At 41.6% G+C, this 22,401-nt stretch overlaps 1 protein-coding gene across 2 annotated transcripts in view; it reads right to left on the minus strand.

The window, feature by feature from the left end:
• Window positions 1-1,880: 1,880 nt before the first annotated feature.
• The window catches only part of UST (uronyl 2-sulfotransferase), a 162,174-nt gene continuing 141,653 nt past the window's right edge, over window positions 1,881-22,401 (minus strand). For both annotated transcript variants that reach the window (XM_086626476.1, XM_086626469.1), the window contains one exon: window positions 1,881-2,164. In XM_086626476.1, the coding sequence (XP_086482602.1) occupies window positions 1,881-2,164 (284 nt within the window). The remainder of the gene's footprint in view (window positions 2,165-22,401) is intronic.

Consider the following 22,401-nt stretch of genomic DNA (forward strand, 5'->3'; position numbering starts at 1 on the left):
TTCTCTATTTTCATTCTCTGCATGTAGGTATAGTAAAGACTGACTGGTGATGAAGACGGGCCATAACGTTTATTGGCTCTCAGCAGGCTCATAGAAGAGGAAACTCTTGAAAGCACATTCAAGCTTAGCCCAAGTTTATATGCCTTGTCCATCACAAAAGAACTTTTGCTTGTTATTTCAAAATGAAGTATTACCTTGCAGATGGCAGACACGCTGCTGAGGCAGCCGCAGAACAGGAGGCAAAACTTGCCTGGTAGATGTTTGAGAAAGGATGTCAGTTAGACAGAGGTGTATTGCCCCTGAAGTGTTAATGAGACTCATCCTGGCAAGGAGCTGCAACTCCTTGGCCCTACCTCTTTCCCGTGCTCAAGGACAGGAATTTATTGCTATTATCCTCTACTAGTTCAGCTTCCTCTGGTCAACAGAGATGCACAAGAGGCCAAGGCTTCATCAAGACCCCCAAAACCCCCCTATTCTGCTACGGAGCAGACATCCAAATAGCTCTGCTCATTGCTGCATGCAGGTCTGTCACTTCTGCACCACTAGTCCTGGCAGGCTGTCAAATAGCTGTCACAGGGAACCCCAGAGACACCCACCTTAAAGACAACAACATGTCATGTATCGGAGCTATTCACCTTTCCCCTCCCAGCCTCCACCCATCTCCTTTCTAGTGTTTGCTGACAGTACTTGTAATAATTAACACGGGCAAACTTTCACAGTGACTCTCTAAACAACGTATCATTGAATCGACTTCAGTTTCACAGAGCACGCTGCTGCCTTCTCTTTGCCATTCTGAAACGTTTCAGCTAGAGAAGTTGTGTATGTCCATATTGGTAACTTTACTCCGAGCCATGCTAAAAGCAGGTGTCTGGCGTTTGTGCTGGTGGGGCAGCTGCGTTCAGCTTCAGATGTGAACAACTAAACTCTGTGACTGCAGAAGTACTGGTCATGCTTAATAGGAGTTCCAGATCATCTAAGTTTTTTAATGAGTGACTTTTTCTGTATCTCTTTGGATTTGTGACCCATAAGAAGAATAAAAATCTACAAACGCCCTTCCCAAACGTAAAAACTGTACGCTGCACCTTTTCTTTCAGTCTAATAGAAACATACTCAATTGCAGAAACAAAACTCTACAGTTAGGCAACCTTGCCTTGGACTTTTCATCTGTTGTTGCCACTCACTGACCTGGTAATTTTTTCCACTCTATGAACTAGAAGGGTTTACCAAAAACATCTGGTTCCTGTAACTTGCCTTATGTCCACTAATATTAATTTGCCAGAATAGCAGCCTCGCTCCTCCCGCATGGGGTAATTCGGAAGCCATTATCTAGCCCCTCTCTGAGCCTGTTATCCTCGATGCACACAGACATAGCAATGACTCTGACTGTACCACTGGGATACCAGTGCGCTCTGGGCAGAAAAAGGCACTCTTCCAAAATGGCTCAGTGCCCATAGTCCGCATTGCCGGTACTTAGTGCCGCAGTGTTAATGCAATGAAGACTTGTTTCCGGAGAAAGAGAGAGACAATAGTCTGTAAAATTTACTTTGCAAGACAGCCTAATCTATTCTCTTATGTTTTGCAGGTGCCCAGAGGACTATTGTGTACTCCAAAAGCTATTTTGTGATAGACAGTAGATGCCTCTCTCTTGAACTATGCTATAGGAAGGATGCTGTAGAGCCAACACCATATAATGAATCAAACCCGCAAAACCAGGTATCTCCCGATGGTCCCAGCATGTGGGAGTGGTCTCTCTCATTCCATTTCAAATGCTGCTGCACATGAACTCAGTTCCTTAAGGAATTACTTTTAATAATAATTAAAAAAAAATCTTAAGAAATCTGGAGGGGTCACCAGAAGAGAAAGGATAGCTCTTCCATCTATCACCTTTTATAGATATCCTCTAGCCACTTTTCATCATCTTCTTCCTCATCGTCTATCGGTTCCTCTGTTTCCAGGGGAGAAGGAATGAAGAACTCGGGTCTGGGACGTGCTTTCCTGATATGAGACTTCAGTCCAAACTTGCGCTTTAGGAGGTGGAACTGTTCTTTTACATAGTAATAAAACTCGTATTCGTATCTCATGCGTTGGTAGAGGATCTGTATTGCTTCGGGAGAGGGGACGGTCTTTTTCACTGTCACAGTCAGATTGCCAAGTTTCCTATGTTCTGTAAAAAAAAAAAAGAAAACAAGGAACGTGGTAGGTGCTGATTAATGAGACCAGAACTAAATGTTTTTTGTTAAAAGATTAAGGCATGGCCCTACTGTATTACTGATACAAAGGAGCTCATTCTGTTTCCTTAGTAATGGATTCACTTTTAGCGAGAGATGAAAAAATGTGTTTAAAGTTAGACTTGCATGTTGAAATACGGCTAGTTCACACACGGCATTTGGCATTGCGTGTTAGTCACCGAGGATCTCAATTGGCAATGGTTATCTGCAGATGTAAATTAGGTCATACCAATTATTAGTATAAACTACAGGTAGGGAAACTCATAATCTTGCCTAGCTTTGGAAATTTTGCCTGACGCATGTGAAGTATATATCCAGCACGCAGCTCAGCTGAGCTAATCAATTACTTCCTATGTGACATACTACGTTGTGTCTTCTCAGTTGTGCTTTATTATTGTTCAAATCTAAACAGATATATCTCAACCTGAATCCACCTCAGGCTAGCACTGAAGCATTTGTTGGCATCACCATATGACACCTTAAGACCATATGTGCTTGTTGACTTTCTCATCCTGTTACACTTGTTAATTAAACTAGACTCATTTTCCTGCCATGCCCTGGGACTGGAAGATTTCAGTATGTTTTTCTTCACCTGATAACTTTTGCTTTGGTAAACTGAAATAAAACACCTTTAATGTTGATAAAGAATTAGAGTTACTAACAAAAATATTGAATTGCCTCTTTGTCTCCTCTCTCAATAGATTATTCTGCCATTAGAGATTAATACATTTGAACAAGATGTAGAGGAAACTCTTAAGGCAATCCTTTTGCTGTTTTCTACCAGATGGCAAGAGGCTGCCAGAACATCCTAAGTATTTTCTTCTTCTCCAAGACAGAAACGTAGCTGAAAGTCAACTGTGAAGAGGAGACCAGTAAAAGCTGGAAGTAGTGACCCGTAGCATCACTGTATCCCACCTAACATCTGCAACTTTCTTTAGGAGAAAAGGAGATAAATGTAATGCTGATGAAGTACAAGCTTCCCTAATGAGCTTTTCTGAAACCTCAGTGCTCCAGTCCAGTAAGCCTCATGTGTTACTCTGGGAGAACGTGATGCCCATGGAAATAACAGTAATATCCTCAGGATACACCTGGGTCCAGACACCACAAGATGAATGGGCTTGCATGGAAGCAAGGAGATGACAGTTAGACATTAGTAAAAAACCTTTTTCATGGCAAGGATAGATAAGCAGTGCAGTAGAGCACACAAGTTACAAAAGCTGTACTTCTGGAGGATTTTAAGAGCAGATTAATTGATTCTTTCCTGAGGGAAACCACTTGACTAGTGGATATCTTAAGGCCCTTTTCCATGACTCTAAACCAAATAGATTAATTTTTATCTTGTCAGTCCTTACTTTCTTGCTCTTTGTTACAACGGCAAGTAGTAATACCACATGAGACAGCAAGTGCTGCTGGGCTGGACATTCTCATATTCATTTCACTTCACTGTGTCGCACACATTTGGTGCAGAAGATAAAAGTTATACACGAAAGGTATTCTGCTCCTCTGTTTTGCTTACCAATTACAGCAGAGTAATTTGAAATGCAGGAAGAATATGATATAAAGAGAGAATAGCTTACCAAACTACAGTTCTAAATCACAAAATAATTATTTAAAGCATTAATTATATTTTGCATTTGTACTTTTAATTCCTTCTCTAAAGGAAGAATCATTTTCATTAGTTGGTAATGATTAAAACATACTGCTCTGTAATTAAACGGAGCTTTTACATCAAACTTTGTAGATCTTTACATTGAAATCTGTCTACTCATATAGCTGAGCAATTAAACAACTTAGTACACAGAGTTCTTTGTACTTTAATTACAATAATGTATGGTGATATATGCTCTATACTTACTGACTGTTCACAGTTATCAATTTGTATAGTTTTATTTAGATAGAAGTGATTAAAAAATACAAAAACTGAATTAAAAACAAAGAAGTGATCTTTAACATGCTATGCAGCTAAGAAAAAGTGTAGAGGCAGAATCATGAAATGCTTGCATTTAAAGTAGACATTAGCACAGAAAGCACTACCTGTAGCTAGTGATTGGGGTGAAATATTTTTGGTGAAAATACTTGGTTTCCTCAAAAGCTTCCTCTCTTCTACACCACACCTTTACCCATAGACTGAAATAGACTAACGAATGTCTTAACTTTTTAAATTCTCAGTCAGTTGTTCAAGTTGCAATTGATAGGTGTCAGATGAAGGTGTCAGTGTCCTCAGGGAAGGACACTGTACTCAGTCTGTCCTTGGGTGAGAAAGAAACCGCTGCCTTATGGTTATTAAGCACTTCAAGACATTTCTCTTTCTAGTGCTTAGCTGGTAGCTCCCACCAGCTTTGCAATCTGGTTTTCTTTACAAACTCAGCAGCAAATATACACTACTAAATACTGCATTTATTAAGCTTAAGCCTTTATACTGCTTGCCAACTTCATTTTTATTTCACATAGGTTATTTCTGTTACAGAAAACTCCATTTACATTGCTGGAAAAAGCTCTTCACTTATACGGTCCCTCCAGGACTCTCACCGGGAAAAGCCACTTCTTACAGCTTCAGCTCCCTTTGGTGGCTGCTCCTCCCAGCAGAGAGGGGCACTTGTGTTCGGCCCAGGAGTGCTGCCAATGATGACAAGGTGAAAAGCGCTAGACTGTTTTCTTGGGGGAGAGCGGTCAGTGTGGGGCAGGACCAGTCAAAGGGGAATTTACTGGCGGTGCGCCAGGCAGGGAGTGCCCACCAGCACCCTATCTGCCAAAGCTGCCAGGTGCTGCATGGCACCTCGTAGCGGGCAGCGAGAAAGCAGCAAAATAGACTCCTCACCTGAATTTGCAGTAGTCATGACACAGAGGATTCCTGGATGCGTGCAATTCTTTGCTTTATGCGCACACCTATGTGTAATAGATGTATACATACGTATAGATAGAAACACTCACACTCTGGAAAACTACAGAAGCAACGCAGGTTTCTCTGGCTTCTGCTGGTTCACCTCACAGTATAATCATCAGTAACTGCAGCTCATAAATGGCTGTGAGGTGCTGGTTGTTAGATGGTGCGAGTTGGGGCTGTGCCTGGCTGCAGGCTCAGCCTTTTGATAAAACAAGTGAACTCCGCTTTTTTTTGCACTTGAATTTTATTTAGACTGGTTTCTAATCTTAAATACTCTTAAAAGGCTCTTTAATACAAATATGAATGAAATCACAGAACTGCCCCTTGAAGTCACCTTAACCACCTCTCCTCATCATAGAAGCAAAATGGAAAAATTAGGTAGATCTGGCTTAAAGCCAAAATAACAATCTGCATATGTTGCATAAACCCAGCTGCCCCACCAAAGGACCCCCATTTTATGACCTTTGAGACAGCTAACCATATGGAGGGCAACAAACTACACCATTTACTTTTCAGGATTTTTTTTTTAAACCGTGTTTGCTTTGGCATTCTTTTAAATTACTAAAAAGAACGTACTATACAGTAACCCAAACTCCTAGTGCAGCCTGCTTATGCACTGAATTAAGACTAAATTGGTATGCAGATATGGATGAAGAAAATTAAATTCTTTTGGGTTACCAGGTGGTGAATACTTACCATTACTTTCTCCATTCTCACTTTTTTTTTTAACAAGAAACCAGTGTTACTCACTGCAGTAATACAAACCATAGGGAAAAGCGGTTTTTATACTTTGTGGCTCAAAAAACCCTTGGATTGCCATATTTAGACAAAATGATCTTAAAGGCATTCTCCACCTCAAAAGAGAATTTGGGAATGACACTCTCCAGCGCCCCGCCGTTTTGGCGGGCGTGACGCAGAGGTCTGCTCCCCAGTGCTGCTTCGCTGCTCCTGGATGAAGCCGCAGGGAGCCCAGCGCCCTCGAGGATCCGGTGGGGAGAGGTGAGCCAGGCTGAAGCCAGCGCAGGAGCTCACCCGGCTAATGCTCATGGTGGAAAAACCCCATGCCGAGCTCTGCTGCTTTAAGGCTGTGTTTCACACGATGGCTGTCACAGATATAGTAAACTCATTTCCTGGAACTACACGGGGAGGCCCTGCGTTTCGATCGTACGCAGCTGAGCTACAGGACATAGCTACTTCTCCACAGTTTTAAATGGAAATAGACGTATGTGACTGTGGTTAGATGTGACGTACGAATCGGTGAGGGTCTCTGCTTGACATGCCACTCAAACGATCGCCGCGGTGCTAATGCAGGGCTCTGATGGCTATGCTAGAAATGATCTCCCCTCAAAATAGCGAACTGCAGCTCAGCATAAAATTTTCTGGCACAATTGATCTGCTTTTCAAACTTGAAATGTTTAGCTGGGCTCTTGAAGGATATTTGGGAAAGGATGAGACGCTAATGTGTTTGGCTCACGTGCCATCTTTCCGATGGCCATGGGGCTGCTACCGCTCGGAAGCGTGCCAGGGCTGGGACAGGTCCCAGGCGGTAGGAGGGATGGTGCACCGTGGCCGTACTGTGCGACTGAGCGCCTCGTGTAGGCTCATATTTGCTAAAGGAAAGCAGGGACAGTGGAGAAAACCGACTGGGAGTGTATTAAAAACCAAAGCTGATGAAAAAGTGATAATTTGTCCCATAGCATCTACTAGCTTTATCTGTCTGAAATACTACAAATCTCAATTATTAACCTCCTCACTGCTAGTTTACCCTCTTCTTTGTTATTCACATCAACAAAATAAGGTGTAAATTTTAACAACATGTAGATAAAGATTAGACACTCATGCATACTGAGGACAATTACGCTAGGCTCACTAACAATGCTTGCTTTGTTTTAGCATTCCTTTCCTGAATTATTGCGCTGCTTTGATGACATGGAACAATCCCTAACTCCAGTGGAACAATCCCTAACTCCAGGGGATTAGGAGAACTCATCCCACTGGCACACAGAAATGTCCCATCTCCTAAAGGTCAGATATGGATCTCTCTGAAACGATAGCTCTCCAGGGGTCATCAAAACACCCAGAACTCCAGAGACCTGCAATCCTAGGCATGTCGGATGTCCTATTTATCAAACAGGGATCTTGAGAGCAAATACACCAGACTGCAGTTAGGACAGACACTGCAAAATGATGTGGCTGCTAATGACAGAGGCTCAAGGAGGTGAGACAGTTACAGCAATGCTCTTTCTTCTTTCTTACCATTACAATGAATAAGGAAACCAGAGGGAAGAATAACGTCACTGTGAACCTAATATAATTTCATTATTAACATTAACATGGACAAAATGTAGGGACCTCAGAGAATGACAAGCTGGCAGAGAAAAACAGAGGGATTCAAAACAGAGGGATGCAAAACAGAGATTAGCCAGGAAGTGCTCACAGATATAATCTGAAAGATACAACATCAACTACTAGTGCTCAAGGATGTAAACAGCACAGAGGCATGGCACAAAATCAGAACAAGGAAGAAACATGGAAAAAAAAAGAAAGAATAAAGTTAGTGATAAATGTACAAAGTATGCAAGCAACATATACTTGAAATATATTGCACAGGTCAACACTGCACTGGTCTGGCTGTCAGCTGGACAATGTAACAATGATACGCGTTCAACAGTGCTCTGAAATACTACTTAAGCTATTAAAAGCATTATATCACTATTCTGAAACATTTGCCTTACAACACACTCAGCAATGCAAATATATAACTTTCTCCATACTTCGTAAACAGCCATCACTCTCTGAGGTCTCTTCTCCAACTAGGAAGTATATATCATGAAATCTCCAACTCTCCTCTTGGAAACTTCATGGTGTTATGCGTTTGCTCCTACCAGTTCAGAACTGTGGATTCAACAACATGGAATTCCAGCTGCGTGGGGACACCTTGGCTGACTCTCCTGTACCATGCACTGCCTCTGCTGCTGCCCCAGCCTGGAAACATGCTGTATCTCACACATGATCAGATAACAAATCTCAACAGGATCTTCTAAAAGATTCCTTTATTTGGTGCACTTTAATGTTGCATTCCCAGTAAAGGTATGCTAACACAGAAGGGGAAAAAAAAAAAAGCTGAAAATTAAACCACATTGGTAGAGTGAGAAGGTGGATTCTTATGAGCATGCGGTCAGGTACTTTTATTGCCATTAAGCAATTTTTAAGTTGAACGAGGCAGAGTTGGAGGTGCCAAAACCAAAGTCATCTGCAGAGGAAATGCCAGGATTCTCTAGTTCGAGTTGCCGAAAGAATTGCTATGGTTGCAGTTCATGTGCAATTTCTAATGTATCTTTTATAGCTGTGTAAGTATTATTGAATGGATCCAGTCAAATCTGGATCTGACAAAACTACAATTTAAAAATAGGTTCCTTCAGATTGCTTGTGAATAGTGTTGCATAGTAGGTTATGCAGATACTCATGTTCTTATTTTTTTGCAGAGAGAAGAGAAAGTTGCAGTGATTGAGACAAATTTCAGCAGTGCTCATGAGCAGGAAAAGCTTCACCACAGGTATGTTATACAGAAAATCTGCAGAGATACAGCCTGAGGCTTCAGAACCTAGAGTAGGTATCTTGCCTTCGTGTTTCAAGTCACAGTAGGTGATTGCTATCTGTGATTTTTGTCCACAAAAAGGAAGCTATGGAAGAGGCATGCTGTGCAAGCTTAAGATGTCTAAGAGGGATGGAGCGAGATGGAGGTGTCTTTATTTCCATATATAGTATTGATGAGTGCAACACTGGCATATGGCATTGTGTTTTGTAACCACATCCTAAATCAGACGGGGTATGAAAACACCCTCAGAATAAATACTGGGGTTGGAAGGAACACTTTGGAGAAAGATGATAAATTCATTCTGGTCAGCTTACCAAAAAAAAAGAAGATTGAGAGGTGACTTGTTTACAGCATCTGCATATTTTCATGGTGAGAAGACTACGGATACTGAAGGGCTGGAAGCAGAAACCAGAGAAATGCGGACTGGAAGTTAAGGCACAGCTTTTTAAAGTGGTGAAGGTGACTAATCACTAGAAACAAAACGAGTTGATTTGCTATCACTTGGTGTTTTTACATCAAGGCTGGGTAACTTAACCAACTCCAGTTACTGATCTCTGCAGAAGTAAGAGAAACTGTGTGGCCTGTAGCACACAAGAAACCAAGCTGAAGGACTCAATGATCTGTTTAAGTCTTAGATGCAAGTTCCAAACGTCTTGTATGTGTCAGCTTCCAAGTCAGAAGCACCGCTTGCGAAAGTCCTTTTGTCAGTGCCTTTGAGATATCTCAATGTGAATGTCATTTTTGGAAGATGTCTGAACACCTAATTTGCTACCTTTTCCAGTCATTGGCTGTTCAAACCTAGTGATCACCACCCTACAGTATCAGGCTTTGCAGGAATATGAAGTAACACTACTTTTTTTTTTTTAAAAAGTGTGAGAACATGGCCTTAAAAAATTATTAATTCTAAGTGCTGCCTCTTCATTTCTCCTGAGAGCATACATCTGACTGTTTATAGCTTTACATAAGAATAACTACTGAAATGAGAAACAAAAGCAAAAATGTATAACTAGGACTAAAATAATGGCCAATAATAAAATGTATGCACTGCTATGGTAAAACCACTACTGATAGGGTATACAGGACCAGAAGATGTACATTTTTGTATGAAAGCTGCTAGTAAAATGGAGGGGAAAAAAAAACCTATCCGTTACCTTTTCTATTGTGAGACAGTTGCCAGTTCTAAGAAGATTTACTCCCAACTAGTCTGCATACAGACAACTGAAAGTCCTGAAATTGCTTTATTTCTTATTATTGCAAGTTACAGGCGGTCAAAAGAAAATTCTCTCTTTTGCCCTTAGGTTCTTTTGTGTATAATGAACGACTGAAGGCAGCCAGGGGCTGAGGCACTGGTGAGGAAGGAAGAATGCTACCAGAGCAGAAACAACACACTGTTCCTTTCAAGTTCACCCCCTCCTGGCCCACAGCCCGACTGCCTTGGCCAGCCGCCAGGGTCTTGGGACAAAGGCTTCCTCCTCTGGCCAAAACTGAGGAAAAGGGTCCGTTGTTTAACACAGGCAGACTTGTTTCAGCAAGAGAAAAAAATAAAAAGAAGGAGAATTGTATTAACTGGAAGTCCTGGGAGAGGAGAGTAATCTCCTAGTGTGGCTAATGCAATTCTCACCCCATGCTTTTCCCAGAGAGGGAACGTCTTGGTCCTCTACCGTGCAGGCTAGAAGGCAAAGTATAATGTCTCAACAGGGCTCAGCCCTAAGGCTGCCAGGGTCTTTACGTCCCCCAAGGTTACTATGAACCAGAAACAAGAATGCATCTTTCCTCCTTCCAGGAAGCCCCAGGTAACTCAATGCTCCCCTCCGTGCCTGCACTAATATGCTCACACGAAGGGCAAGTGTCCTCACTCATAAAAAGACAGAAATTTCTATGCACCTAGCAGACCTTGAAAAGTCTGACAGATAGATAAGCCAAACATTTAGCTATCTCAGGACTTCACAGTGACTGAGGCTCCTGCTGGATTTCCACAAAGTCATTAAATCCAAGTCAAGGTGAATTCACATCTGGGCTTTTTGCATCTCTGTAACAGAGCCTGCAGCCCTGGTCTGCAGTGGGGAACATGGGACACGAGGTTTGCTGCAAGCTGAGAGGTCATGGCCCTCTCTGAAACCTCTGAGGCAGATGCTGTTGCAGAGGGTACGCAGAGATGCAGTGGCTCTTCATGTCAACCTCAGAACTTCTTTAGCAGCACAACCACAAGTGAGGGATGAGGACTTGAAAAAGGTAGAAGAAAATCCCTAGGTCTGGTGTGATCCGTTTGCCTCTGAGCAGTGAAGCGCTGGGGTGAGGTGAGCTGCCTCAGAGGCTGTATCACAGGATGCGGTGTCTCAGTGAGCTGTGGCAGGAGACTTCCCCTAGCAATTACTTATATGTCTCACAGCTTTCGGAAGCAGGCCCCAATTCAAGGAGAAGTGTGATTTTAATCTGCCCAGGTTAATATAAATTAATACAGGACATTTTTAGGTGCTTAGATGCTGTTCAAACACCATTGAGATTTCACGTACTTTCTCTGTATTTCAGGCAATAGATTCTCCTCCCGAAAGAGGGGGAAAATGGCATTTCCAACACATACTTACGAGACAAAGACCTTTGCAGATGAAGGCCTCCCTATGCACCCCGTCCATCTGCACCAGCCAGCAGCAAAGACACCCTCCACTGTAGTACCTCTTGTCCTTCAGTGACTTACATGATCAGCTCCAGCACACCTTGACCATTCTTGCTCATGTGTGTCAGCACCAAGAGCAATCCATTGAGGAAACAGGAGTTTGCTCAACAATCCTTTTTAATTCAACTTGCATTTAGCACTACTGTGCTGACAGGGAACAGATACACGGGTACATCATTCTCCCATCTATCCTTGTTTACAGGAAGCATATTCTCAGTAGCCTTAACTCTATTGCAGGTTAAAGGAATTAGCTAAGTACTGTGAAAACACCCATGAATCAGTACGAAAGATTTACAGGGTATGAAAAGCCACTGTTTCTGCTCTTAGTCCTGCAAATTGTCTTATGCCTGCAGTGTTTCAATCAGTAGTTTCATTCCAGTGTTAGAGAGACTGGCTAGTATCAAAGTTTCCAGCATGACTGCAGTGTTTTGATTTAATGAGAAGACTAGCCCTGACATATTGACTACCGTGCTTCAAGGTTATACGGCACAAAAATTTCCCTTGTGCTTAAGAAAATAGGAGATAAAATGACCTGCTGTCTTTTTCCGTTTCAGTATTTATGGGCACATGTAAACGTTAACATCTCTGAACGAGGATAAAATAGGACAGAAACCAGGAAGGATGAGAGAGCAATTAGGAAGAGCTCTTCAAGAAAAATCAATTTTGAGAGTGAGTGAAGTTACTAAAAAGAACACTAAACCTGCAACAAACCAGGCTTTTGTTGAAGAATATTACAATTTTCTACATTGCAATCTTCAGGAGTGGCAAAATAAAGGCCCCAACATTATTCACAAGACAGACAATGTTACGAGTTGCATCAAGATAGAGAGAGAAACCCTGCTGTGCTCGGATGACCCTGGCCAGCAGCCAAGCACCTATGCAGCAGCTTGCTCACTCCCCCTGCCCCCAGAATGAGACGAAGGAGAGAACAGGAATAACAAAAGTGAGAAAACTTGTGGGTAGAGATAAATACAGATTAATAGGTTGGGGGGGGTCAAGCAATGCAAAGGAAGTCACTCACCACCTCCCACAGACAGACCAGTGCCCAGCCAGTCTTTGAGCAATGGCCACCTTGGAAGCCAAAAGCACCCTTCTTCCTCCTCTACCTTTGCTTTTATTGCCGAATATGACGTTATATGGTATGGACTATCCCTTGGACCGATTTGGGTCAGCTTTCCTGGCTGCGTCCCCTCCCAACCTCCTGCCAATCCCCATCCTACTGACTGAGGGAGCAGAGAAAGAAGCAGAGATGGCCTTGATGCTGTGTGGGCTCTGCTCAGCAACAGCCAAAACACTGGTTTTAGCCAAAAATCCCAAACCCAGCAGTATATAGGCTGCTATGAAGATAGTTATATGAACTGTGAAGATGGGCTTGAACCCATCCAGAGCTAGCACACTGAAAGCAGGACCAGAGACATTCCCAGTTTCTCACTCCCAGTCACTCCTCTCTCTGGTACCACAGGCAGAACTTCAGCTGAGGCTGCCCCTACCCTCATGGTGCCACTTTGGCACCCAGGTCACCACTTGAATTGTGTTAATGTGGCCACTGTGACACAAGTTAAATGTTTACCCTTCACTTTTGGCAGTGTAGATAAAAAGCCACTGTTTTGTGCTTTCCTCTGAGGTTGGGTCTTCAACTTTTCAGCAACTTGTAGGCCATCTGACTTCTGGGCCACCTGACTTCTTGCCCTATCATCTTTGCTGGTGCCAGACAAAGACACTGCAAATTTTTACTCCAGAGAGCAAAGCCAGTTCAAATCCTAGAACCTCCATAAGCCCTAGGATGAAGCTGCCAGGGGAACAGATTTTATTGCGGGTTATCGCATTGACAGTGTAGTATTGGCAAGTCCCTCTAAGCCAAACAAATCAGAAAGCATAGACTAATACATTTTAGGACAGACACAGATAAGATGGAAGAATGTAGATATATGCATATAAATGAGAAATGGATGCAGTTTCTATGCTAAGAGTTTAGAAGAAATGAGAGAAAGAAGAATAGATAGAAACAAGAGTTAGATAAGGATATACGTAGGAAGTTTATACATTTGTGTTTAGTGGCCAACATGCACCTCCCATTATTATTTACCTCATATTTACATTTCAGGAGTAAAACCCTGCTGTCAGGTGTGGGCAAACCTGTCACACTTGTCTCTAGGAAATTTAAAATACACTTGAAATACATACACAATGCATGTAACAGGCGCAATGGATCAGATGAAGCACTCACTTAGTCACTAAGCATCACTAACTATTTGAATGGTGGCCAGTAGTGGATGCTTGGAGGAGGAGTGGCAGGTGCACAGAGCTGTCTTCCCCTAGCACCCTCTTCCAGCTTCTGCTGCTCAGCAGTTATGCACTCTGAGAGTCAGAAGCTGCATGGATGGCTACTGAATGTAGTGACACAATGAACTTCTCCATGAAGGCAGCTGTTTCACAAACCTACCAAGGTTTTGGTCATCAGCATGGTGTGTTGCATGGAGTTTCACACTATAGTTGTTTATTGCTTTAAAAAGAAAAACACAACCAAGACCACCTAACCCTTTATGTCTATTTTAAACTTTAAATATCTGATTCTCCCTGAGAAAACAAGACTAATCATTCTGCATTCAATCTCTTTGCATGGTTCATTTTTTGTTTTTAGCATATCCCACTTCAGTTGTCTCTTTTCCAAACACAGAGGTCTATTTATTAAGTTTCTTTTCCTATGAAAGCCATTCCATGTCTGTGACCACTTCGCTTGCTCCTGCTTTGTATCTTTTCAAATTCTGTTGGATTCTTTTTGAGATGGTGGGGTTAGAGCTACAAATAATTCATGGAAAATGGTGCAATTTGTGGCTAAAAAGCCATACAATATAACTACTTTTAACTTTTTTCATACTTAAGAATCAGAAGTAAATGACAACCTATGTGTCTTTACCACAGATTTGAACTGTTGCTTGTCCCAAAGCACAAACTGAGAATACTTTACTTTACTTTTACTTTAACAATAAAAGCAATTCAGGGCAAAAGGTTTCTTCAACTTCATAAGCTAGTTCTAGAGGTAAGAGGGGAACTTGTAAGTAAATTTAACTTATCTGGTAAAGTAACATAGAGAATATCCTTAAGAACCAAGAGTTGATATTTCAGTGTCCAATTTCAATAGATTATCCCCAAAACAATCAATCTTTTACATTTTTTGTTAAAAACTAATGAAAATTCCCATCCCAACTGGATTCTGAATCTATAAAATCCTGTTCAATTTGCTAAGCTTAAGAGAAGAATAAATACCTAATTTTCACTCCTGCCAAACAGTTCAAAGAAATCTAGAAACCATAAATGATCAGCTTTTTAAAATCTGCAGAGAATGCACTACTGAATATATTCTTTTTCTTTTTTTTTTTTTTTAACAGAGTATTTTAATGAAGTTCTGTGGAAAACATGATGAAAAAGTTATCTGAAAGAATGGTACATTCAGGGTTTCCATAGCAACAAAAACAATGGGGAAAAAAAAATTAAAAAAATCAAGGGAGCTTTGTAAAGGCCTGTCCAAAAAATCAAAAATTCATCTCTGAGAGGCTTGGCGTTAACTTTATGCAGAAGAGACACCTGCCACGTTGGATGTATATATGCACTTACACATGGCAACACGGCCCCGAGGCGCATGTTCGACCTAGGCTCAGCACTCATTGGGAGAACAATGCATGCAACTGGGTCTTGTCTTAGTGCTGAGTATACGAGCCCCAGAACCCAGTTCAGTATCTACATGGAGGCCAAGTTCTCCTTTAAGCCCGCAGGTGCTGGGAATATGAATTTGTGACTCCGAGCTCTTTAAAAATACATTCCTCACAGGCTACTCTGGTGTGGCCAGCAACTATGGTCATCAGTTTCTAAACAAACACGGTAACCCGGGCACATCACGTTCAGCTGAAACTTCATCCATCTGCTTGCCACAGTGGTTGACAGCATTTCTGGCACATTCCCAGAGCATTTAATTTTGCTAAGTACATTATTGAAGAAACGAAAGCCCCTAAACCGAGCAAATATAGAGTCCTTGTAACTACACTACACTTTTTTTTTTTTTTTCATTTGGTCTGAATAACAGTGGGAAATGAAAAACCACAAGGCTGAAGGAAGTGAAGGGACTATTTATGTAGCATGGGAAAAGTTAAACTGAGATTCAACGCTTTAAAGTGGGTGACATCTGTTTATCAAAATACTTTTGTTGTATCTCTTTTGCCTTTGATTATCCAGTCTGTCTGCTAAGACTTAGAAATAGGGATGCGGTGCTAGATTTGCCCTTTGATTTTAGTGGCAATCTGTGTAAATTCTACCACTACTTTGAAATTAAAATGTTAGTCTGGCATTGCCAATTGCTAATAAAACATACCAATGTATCATGTGCCATTTCTTCACAAAATTACTCACACATGTGTATAAAATATGAAAAGATGTGTAGCACTTGGAGTTTTTCCCTTTCTGTACATGAGATACAAAGTGTCTATGTGCTAACTTTTTATTTCTGTTAAGAAAAAACCTATTGAACGAGTGTGATGTACACGGAGATGTGGTCTGGAAGCATAACAGAAGCAGCCTGTGAATTAAATAGCTGAATTAAGCAGGAACTCAAATAATTGATTTCTACAAGTAGTTTGCAAAAACATGCACCAAGGAAAATAATTTGCAGCGATTCAAAGCAGAACCTTTGGCTAAGTGGTGAGCCTGCCCTTAAAATAGGCTAAATAATGTGTCCTACAACTGCACGAAGTACTGGAGTCTACCAGGGACCACATACTGTATTCCACCAGCAGCAGAAGGCAATGCCAAGTAAATGCTGAAATTCAATATATAGACAAATATGCTTTGGAACTTCACCACTCTTCTGTTCTAGATGAACTGGGCTGACATTTTTGGTAAGCTGTTTGCTAAAGTATAAGACAACAGACTGAGGTTTCTTGCTATCAGCCACCTGCATTGGCATAGCTGCACCAAACAGGCAAAGTTGTACAGGCTGCAATTTGTTCCTGTTATTTTCAGCCAATAAGAGCTGAAAACGGTTGACTACAAAAACGGTTTGCAGTCTCATGGGAGCTGTTCTTGGTATATTGGGATGTATATACATGTATATTGGGATGTGTGTATATATATGCCTATCAGGATAATGTCTTTCTTTCAAGGGCTTGGACACTAACAGCACTCACCTCACCCTTTTTCAACATGCTCACTGGAAAGAAGAATTTGCCATTTTCAAACCAAACAAAATAAACTTAACAAGAGAAATCTGTCTCACTGTGCTTAAAAAGAGTATACCTTCTCCATGCTAAGCATCTCACCTGGTCATTACAGAAAATCAATTGGTATAACACACAAAATAATGGGCTAAACTAAGTACTCAAAACAAGGAAAGATCATGATCGCTTCAAAGTCCTATTTGGCATCCAGGATTCCCAGATTATACCCTGTCCTCCACAATGGCTTTTAATTGCAATCACAGGCACTCGAATTTACTACTGAATTTACCACTTACTGAACTAAATTAAGAATGGGAATGGATAGGATAAGAATTTAGAGGGGAAAAAAACCCCACACCTGAAAGATCCACGAGTCCTGAAATAATAACCCTTAGGACGACATGGAAAGCATATCTATTACCAGATACTATTATGATGAAACCAGACAAACGCTAGTCCTGCGAACCAGGATTCAGTGCAGAAAAACAGATTGAGGACTTCTCAAACACTGAAACATAACCTGTGAACAGTGCAAGACCAGAGACGCATCTCACATGCTGCATTCAAAAAAATCTTGAAGAGAACATGGAAGAAGCAACTGGTGAAATTACCTCACTGCCAAATACCTGAGCAGGTTGGTTTGACCGTTGTCCCCTACCCTAGCTGGTCTGCCATGCTTCACCCTCTTCTAGATCCCTTCATAGTTTTACTATCCAAACTCCTTCCCCAGGTTTCCCATCTTCTGCAGCTCACTCACTCTAAGCACTTCTAGCAGCTGCTTTGGTCACCACGCAGGGATTTCTTGAGAGTTTACTAGAATAGATTTTCTTCTTCATTTAGCTCCTTTGCTCTTGGCAAGGAAGCCCTGGGCTTCTGCTGTGTTTCTTTGCCCCACAGGGAACTAGGTCATAGACTTTGCTCCTGGAAACACTGCAGGAAAGGATAGTACCAGGGGTGCTAAAAAACCCTCAAATAAACATCCTCCAAAAAAACCCCCAAAATTCCACCAAAAGCTTAACTCAGACAACACTCAACAGCACAGATCTATGTACTGGATAGACAAAGACAGCACTAAGAAGGCATGACATAAATTTTGTTTTTATATGCATATTCCATCCTTGCTCCTACAAACACCGTTGCATGCCAACTCCTTGACAACATCCCTCTCTACCCAACTGTGTACCAGCAGGAGTGAGAAATATTCCTGCTGCTGAACTCCAGGCAGCCACTAAGGGCATCAAACAAACCTCCAGAGAGATAAACAGCCATTTACCTCTCTTCGCTGATCATGCAGTGAGTTCAGTTTTCCTGACACATAATTTAAGCACCTGACATTACTTAATGTCAATATCCAGTGAAGTAAATCAGGTTTGTCAACTGCCTGAAGACCCTTCAAAGATCAGTCAAAGCTACTGTTAAACTGGCAGAGCACTTACAGGGACAGTGGAAAGTGGAAAAAAATTTAAAAAATAAAAAAAAGACTTCAATGCCTAGCAAAATATTTAGTGGTATTTAGGTTAAAACAGAGTTTTCTGTGAATATTTTCATTCAACGTTTTAAATAAATTTGCTTTGGCTACACTCTCCTTCCTGTCACGTCCAATTTCCACTAGCTTTTAGGAGATGTATATTACATATCAGCCACGCATTAATCCCACTCTCTCATTTTATGTAACAGAAAAAGCACATGTACTTGCCCAAGCAGTACACCTCCAAACTTGCTAACATCCCAAACGCCCCGAGAGCGCAGCTCTGCAAAGCACCAGGGACTCTGGCCAGACTGTGCACACACGTGCTTCTTGCGAGGCAGGCATGCACCAAATACCCTGCTGCAGCAATGTCAGCGTGCTCCACGTCTTCCCTCAACACAGGCCCAACACAAACAGCCACTGGGCTCTCTCAGTAACTTGTGTTGCACTTCTTTCTGGCTAGACACAGCAAACAATGAAACAACCCACCCTTTCTTGCCTCTTTTTTTGCTAGGTCCAACAGTGCTCTTTATCCACTTCCTTTTCCCCCTTCCACTCTATAAAAAGCAAGAAATCTAATAAGGTAGTAGCTGATTGTTTGGAAATGAATCAAAGCAGTCAAGCAGCAGGAGAAGCAAAGATCAAGACAAGCACGCGGATTTTGTTCTAAGCCCTGCATTTGCATGCCTTGTAATACCAAAGATGTAATACTCGTAATGACTTACAAGTACGCGTGTACACTTAACTTGCAGCAATACAACACACAGTAACACAACTTCATAGACCCTCTAAAATTCAATTAAAAGAAACACTATGAAAGAAGACAGACTGCTACAATGACTTTGTTTAAGATTTTCACTACACAAAAAATATTAGATGGAATCATACTGCAAAAGACACAGGAATACAGTGTATTGTTTTATCATTGATCTGGCAGAATGCAAGAAATAGGGTTTCTTCCTATGGTGGGTGCACAGAGCTGATTAATCCCATAGTTACAGGGAATAAAGACCAAAGGAGTCAAAGAAAGCCATGGGGAAAGCAAATTGATTGTGAAAAGAGAATATTTCAGGGCCTGAGAACAGAGTGGGAGCACTTGCGTGGGCAGACAACAGACGCAACGGCAAGCAGCAAAGCAGGGAGGGATGGGTATATGCTGGGGTTTACTTCTTGTTTTAACTTGAGCAATTGGAGGAAGATGACAGTTTAAGGCACTGCCCCCTGGACAGCTCTTCTATTCCTCCTAAGCCTCCAATTATTGTTTTTTTCTTTCTCTTCAATATCCTCATTTCCCCTGAGTATGCATTCATCAGCAACTTGCATTCCCCAGAAATCCTCCCACTAGCTATCTGGAAAGACATTCATGCTAGAGGACAAAACACTCTTCTAACACGTAGATGCCTTGAAAACCACAAGTCATCTTCAGAAACCAAATTGCATGGAGGTGCATGCAAATTGCATGAAGAATTCCTCCAAGACCTACTTTGGAGGCCAGTGAATTCAGCCAATTCACAAACATCAGCAGTAATTTCAAACCAATAAGCATGTTTGGCATTCTCAAAACCTTCTCCCAAACCACACACCTCTTTGCACGTGCACTTCTTTTAAAAATATTTTTTCCTGGTCTGTTTTTATGCTCACTTTCTGCCCTTAGCCTGTATGATAAAAATGTTTTCTGGGTGAGCCCTGGAGAACCGAGCAGACCAAACACTAATGCTCATATGGAATTTATTTGGAGGGGGGAGAAAAAAATCCCTTAAGTTGAGTAGTTAAGTTATTTTGAACTGGTTTTATGTTTTATGTGTACATAGTGGAGCTGGAATTTCAGGGCTGGCTTTTGTTTGCATTCATCGTGAAACATTTGTTATATGAGCTGCTGCTACTGCTACCAAAACAGCTGCTGCTCACTGCTAGAAAACCAGAGACCAACTCAACAGTTTCTTTCTTCCTCTAGTAATCTAGCTGGCAAACGAGGCCTGGTGTTTCTACAGAAAATTACCTTTGTTTGGCTTCACAGTCATCCTGGCCACCTTTTGCTTACCCAGAACACAGACTTGAAAGAGAACGGATAAATTGGAGCAAGAGCAGGTATGTACTGATGCTCCTGAATCACGTACAATTAAACGTAGATCAGAACTACAGCTGTATGACCTCCCTGCTTTGCAGCTAAGGCAGCACCTCAAATGTGAACGTCTTTCCTTCAGCTGCACTTGAGATCTAGCCAGGATTTAACCCTTCTGTCCTGCATCATCATTTTCCGCCATCTGGAAAAACTGAGCCATGGCTTGATCTAACTTCACATAAAAATTTCTTTGCCATGGAAATGTTGCTGTCCAGTGGCTAGGGCGATCTGAAGGGCACTGCTTCCCTGTGCAGAAAAAAATGCTCACCCATCTGACAATCTGTGCACTTTCCTACCAACCTGGACGCAGGCCAGGACCCAAAGCATCAGTGGACTGTGGTCCTGGGTGCTAAGGACGGACCTCCTCAACTGCGCATAAGCTGAATTTTAATGCGTTGCTTTGTTACAACTAGTAAAACACTTCAGTGTTGTTCTTGTTGCTTCCTGGTAATTTCATATTGGCAGTGACCTCTCTCACCTCAGTCTCATCTTTTTAAGAGAATAGCTATCCCAGGCTGGAGCATAGTTCTTGCAGGACTCCCCTGCTTGTTTAAAGTAAAGGGAGACTACCAAACAGTTAATATCTACCTCTTTAACCAATTTTACTCTGCAGGAGAATATTCTTTCTCATATCCTGACAACTTACTTTCTCAAAGCGCTTTTGGACAGACATTCTGCTGAAAATCACACCTGTACCATCTCATATCCCTGTGCCTGCTGACTTCTTTAAGGAACTAGTTGATTTGTGAAGCTCTACAAACGCCACACTAACTCTTCCCAACTCTCTATTAATCCTATTTATTATAGTTCCTACCAGTACATAAATTGGGTTCTTTCATATGTTGCTGTCCAGATGACCACTGCAGCCCTTTAAAAGCTTGGAGTCATGTTAACTACCTTCCATTCTTCCAAAATAGCTGCTGATTGAATGACAGGACACACTGCAGAGTCAGCAATTTCAGTTTCAAAGAGATCCTTGGTGAATATTAGCTCTAACAGCAGCACTGACACTGCCAAGAAGGAAAGATAGCTGAGGAGAAAAAAACACCACACCCTAACACCAAATCTGTTATCTCTATTATAGACGGCATCTGCAAGTAGCTGAAAAGTTATTCAAATTGAGTCCAAACTGTACAACTCAAAAGATGAGATTTATAAAGTGCAGTAACAATTGTGCAAATGTTGGAGATAGAAAAAGCAGCCCAACTGGAAAGAAGATACTAATTAAAGAACACAATGGGAATGTAATTTGGAAGAGAGAGAGGAGACAGGGAAGATGAGCCTGGAGAGCAGCGGTGGGAGGACACTCTCTCTTACTACTTTTGTAAATTTGTGATTCCACTCCAAGAACAGAATGAGAGAAGAAAAAAGGAATCTTCCTACCTATACTTAGTAAAAACCTCTTCTCTTGCTATACCTCTTGGAGAGCACGTTTTCAAGAGGAACGGATCAAAAAGGCTAGGAAATTCCAACCAAGAAAGGAAGCAGGGAGCATAAACTCCAAGAACGACTCACTCTTGGAATAGCAAGGGGTCAGCTCTCTAGTACTACAAACTGCCTCCAGGGCAGGTATAGCAATAGGGCTCAGAGGAAAGAGCACAGGTATGGTGTGAAGCTATGCTCAAGTGAGCAGATTATCCCCTCAGGAGTGATGGCTGAGAGACATACCAAAAGAATACCTGTGTAGGAGCTGAGAGCCATACTGTTACTATCTTTCTTTCATTTAATTCTTAGAACTTGGAAATCAAATGCCAACCCTTGCACTTTGCTGAAATTTATTCTATTAATTCTTTCCCTTCTTTTCTATCAGTAACAACAGTGGTCTTAAGATGACTTGGAGTGCAATACAGTGTGCTCTCTGGGAGTAACTGGTCTATTTACAGATGTACATTGGGGACATGTCTTCCCTGAGAATGCTTCCTTGCTACCTCTCCCAGTTACCCTCTCCTCAACTCTCTGGTGGGCCACCTAGTTCTGATATGGTTGAAAAAAAACTTTTGGTAGTAGCTTTAATGCCTTTAGCAAGCAACACATCAGAAAGTGCCTTGCTGTAATTTCACACCTACCTTGTCAGAATTTATGCTCTTTCATGTTTTCCTCATTTTAATTATTACAGCATTTTAATTATTATAGCAGCTCATTTGTACCACTGTAAAAGTTTGGGTTTAAATGGCAATGTTTATGTGAACACCCAAGTAATTCCTTAGGAATGGCTGCTCG

This window comes from Tauraco erythrolophus, chromosome 2, assembly GCF_009769465.1.
Source record: "Tauraco erythrolophus isolate bTauEry1 chromosome 2, bTauEry1.pri, whole genome shotgun sequence".
Classification (NCBI taxonomy): domain Eukaryota; kingdom Metazoa; phylum Chordata; class Aves; order Musophagiformes; family Musophagidae; genus Tauraco; species Tauraco erythrolophus.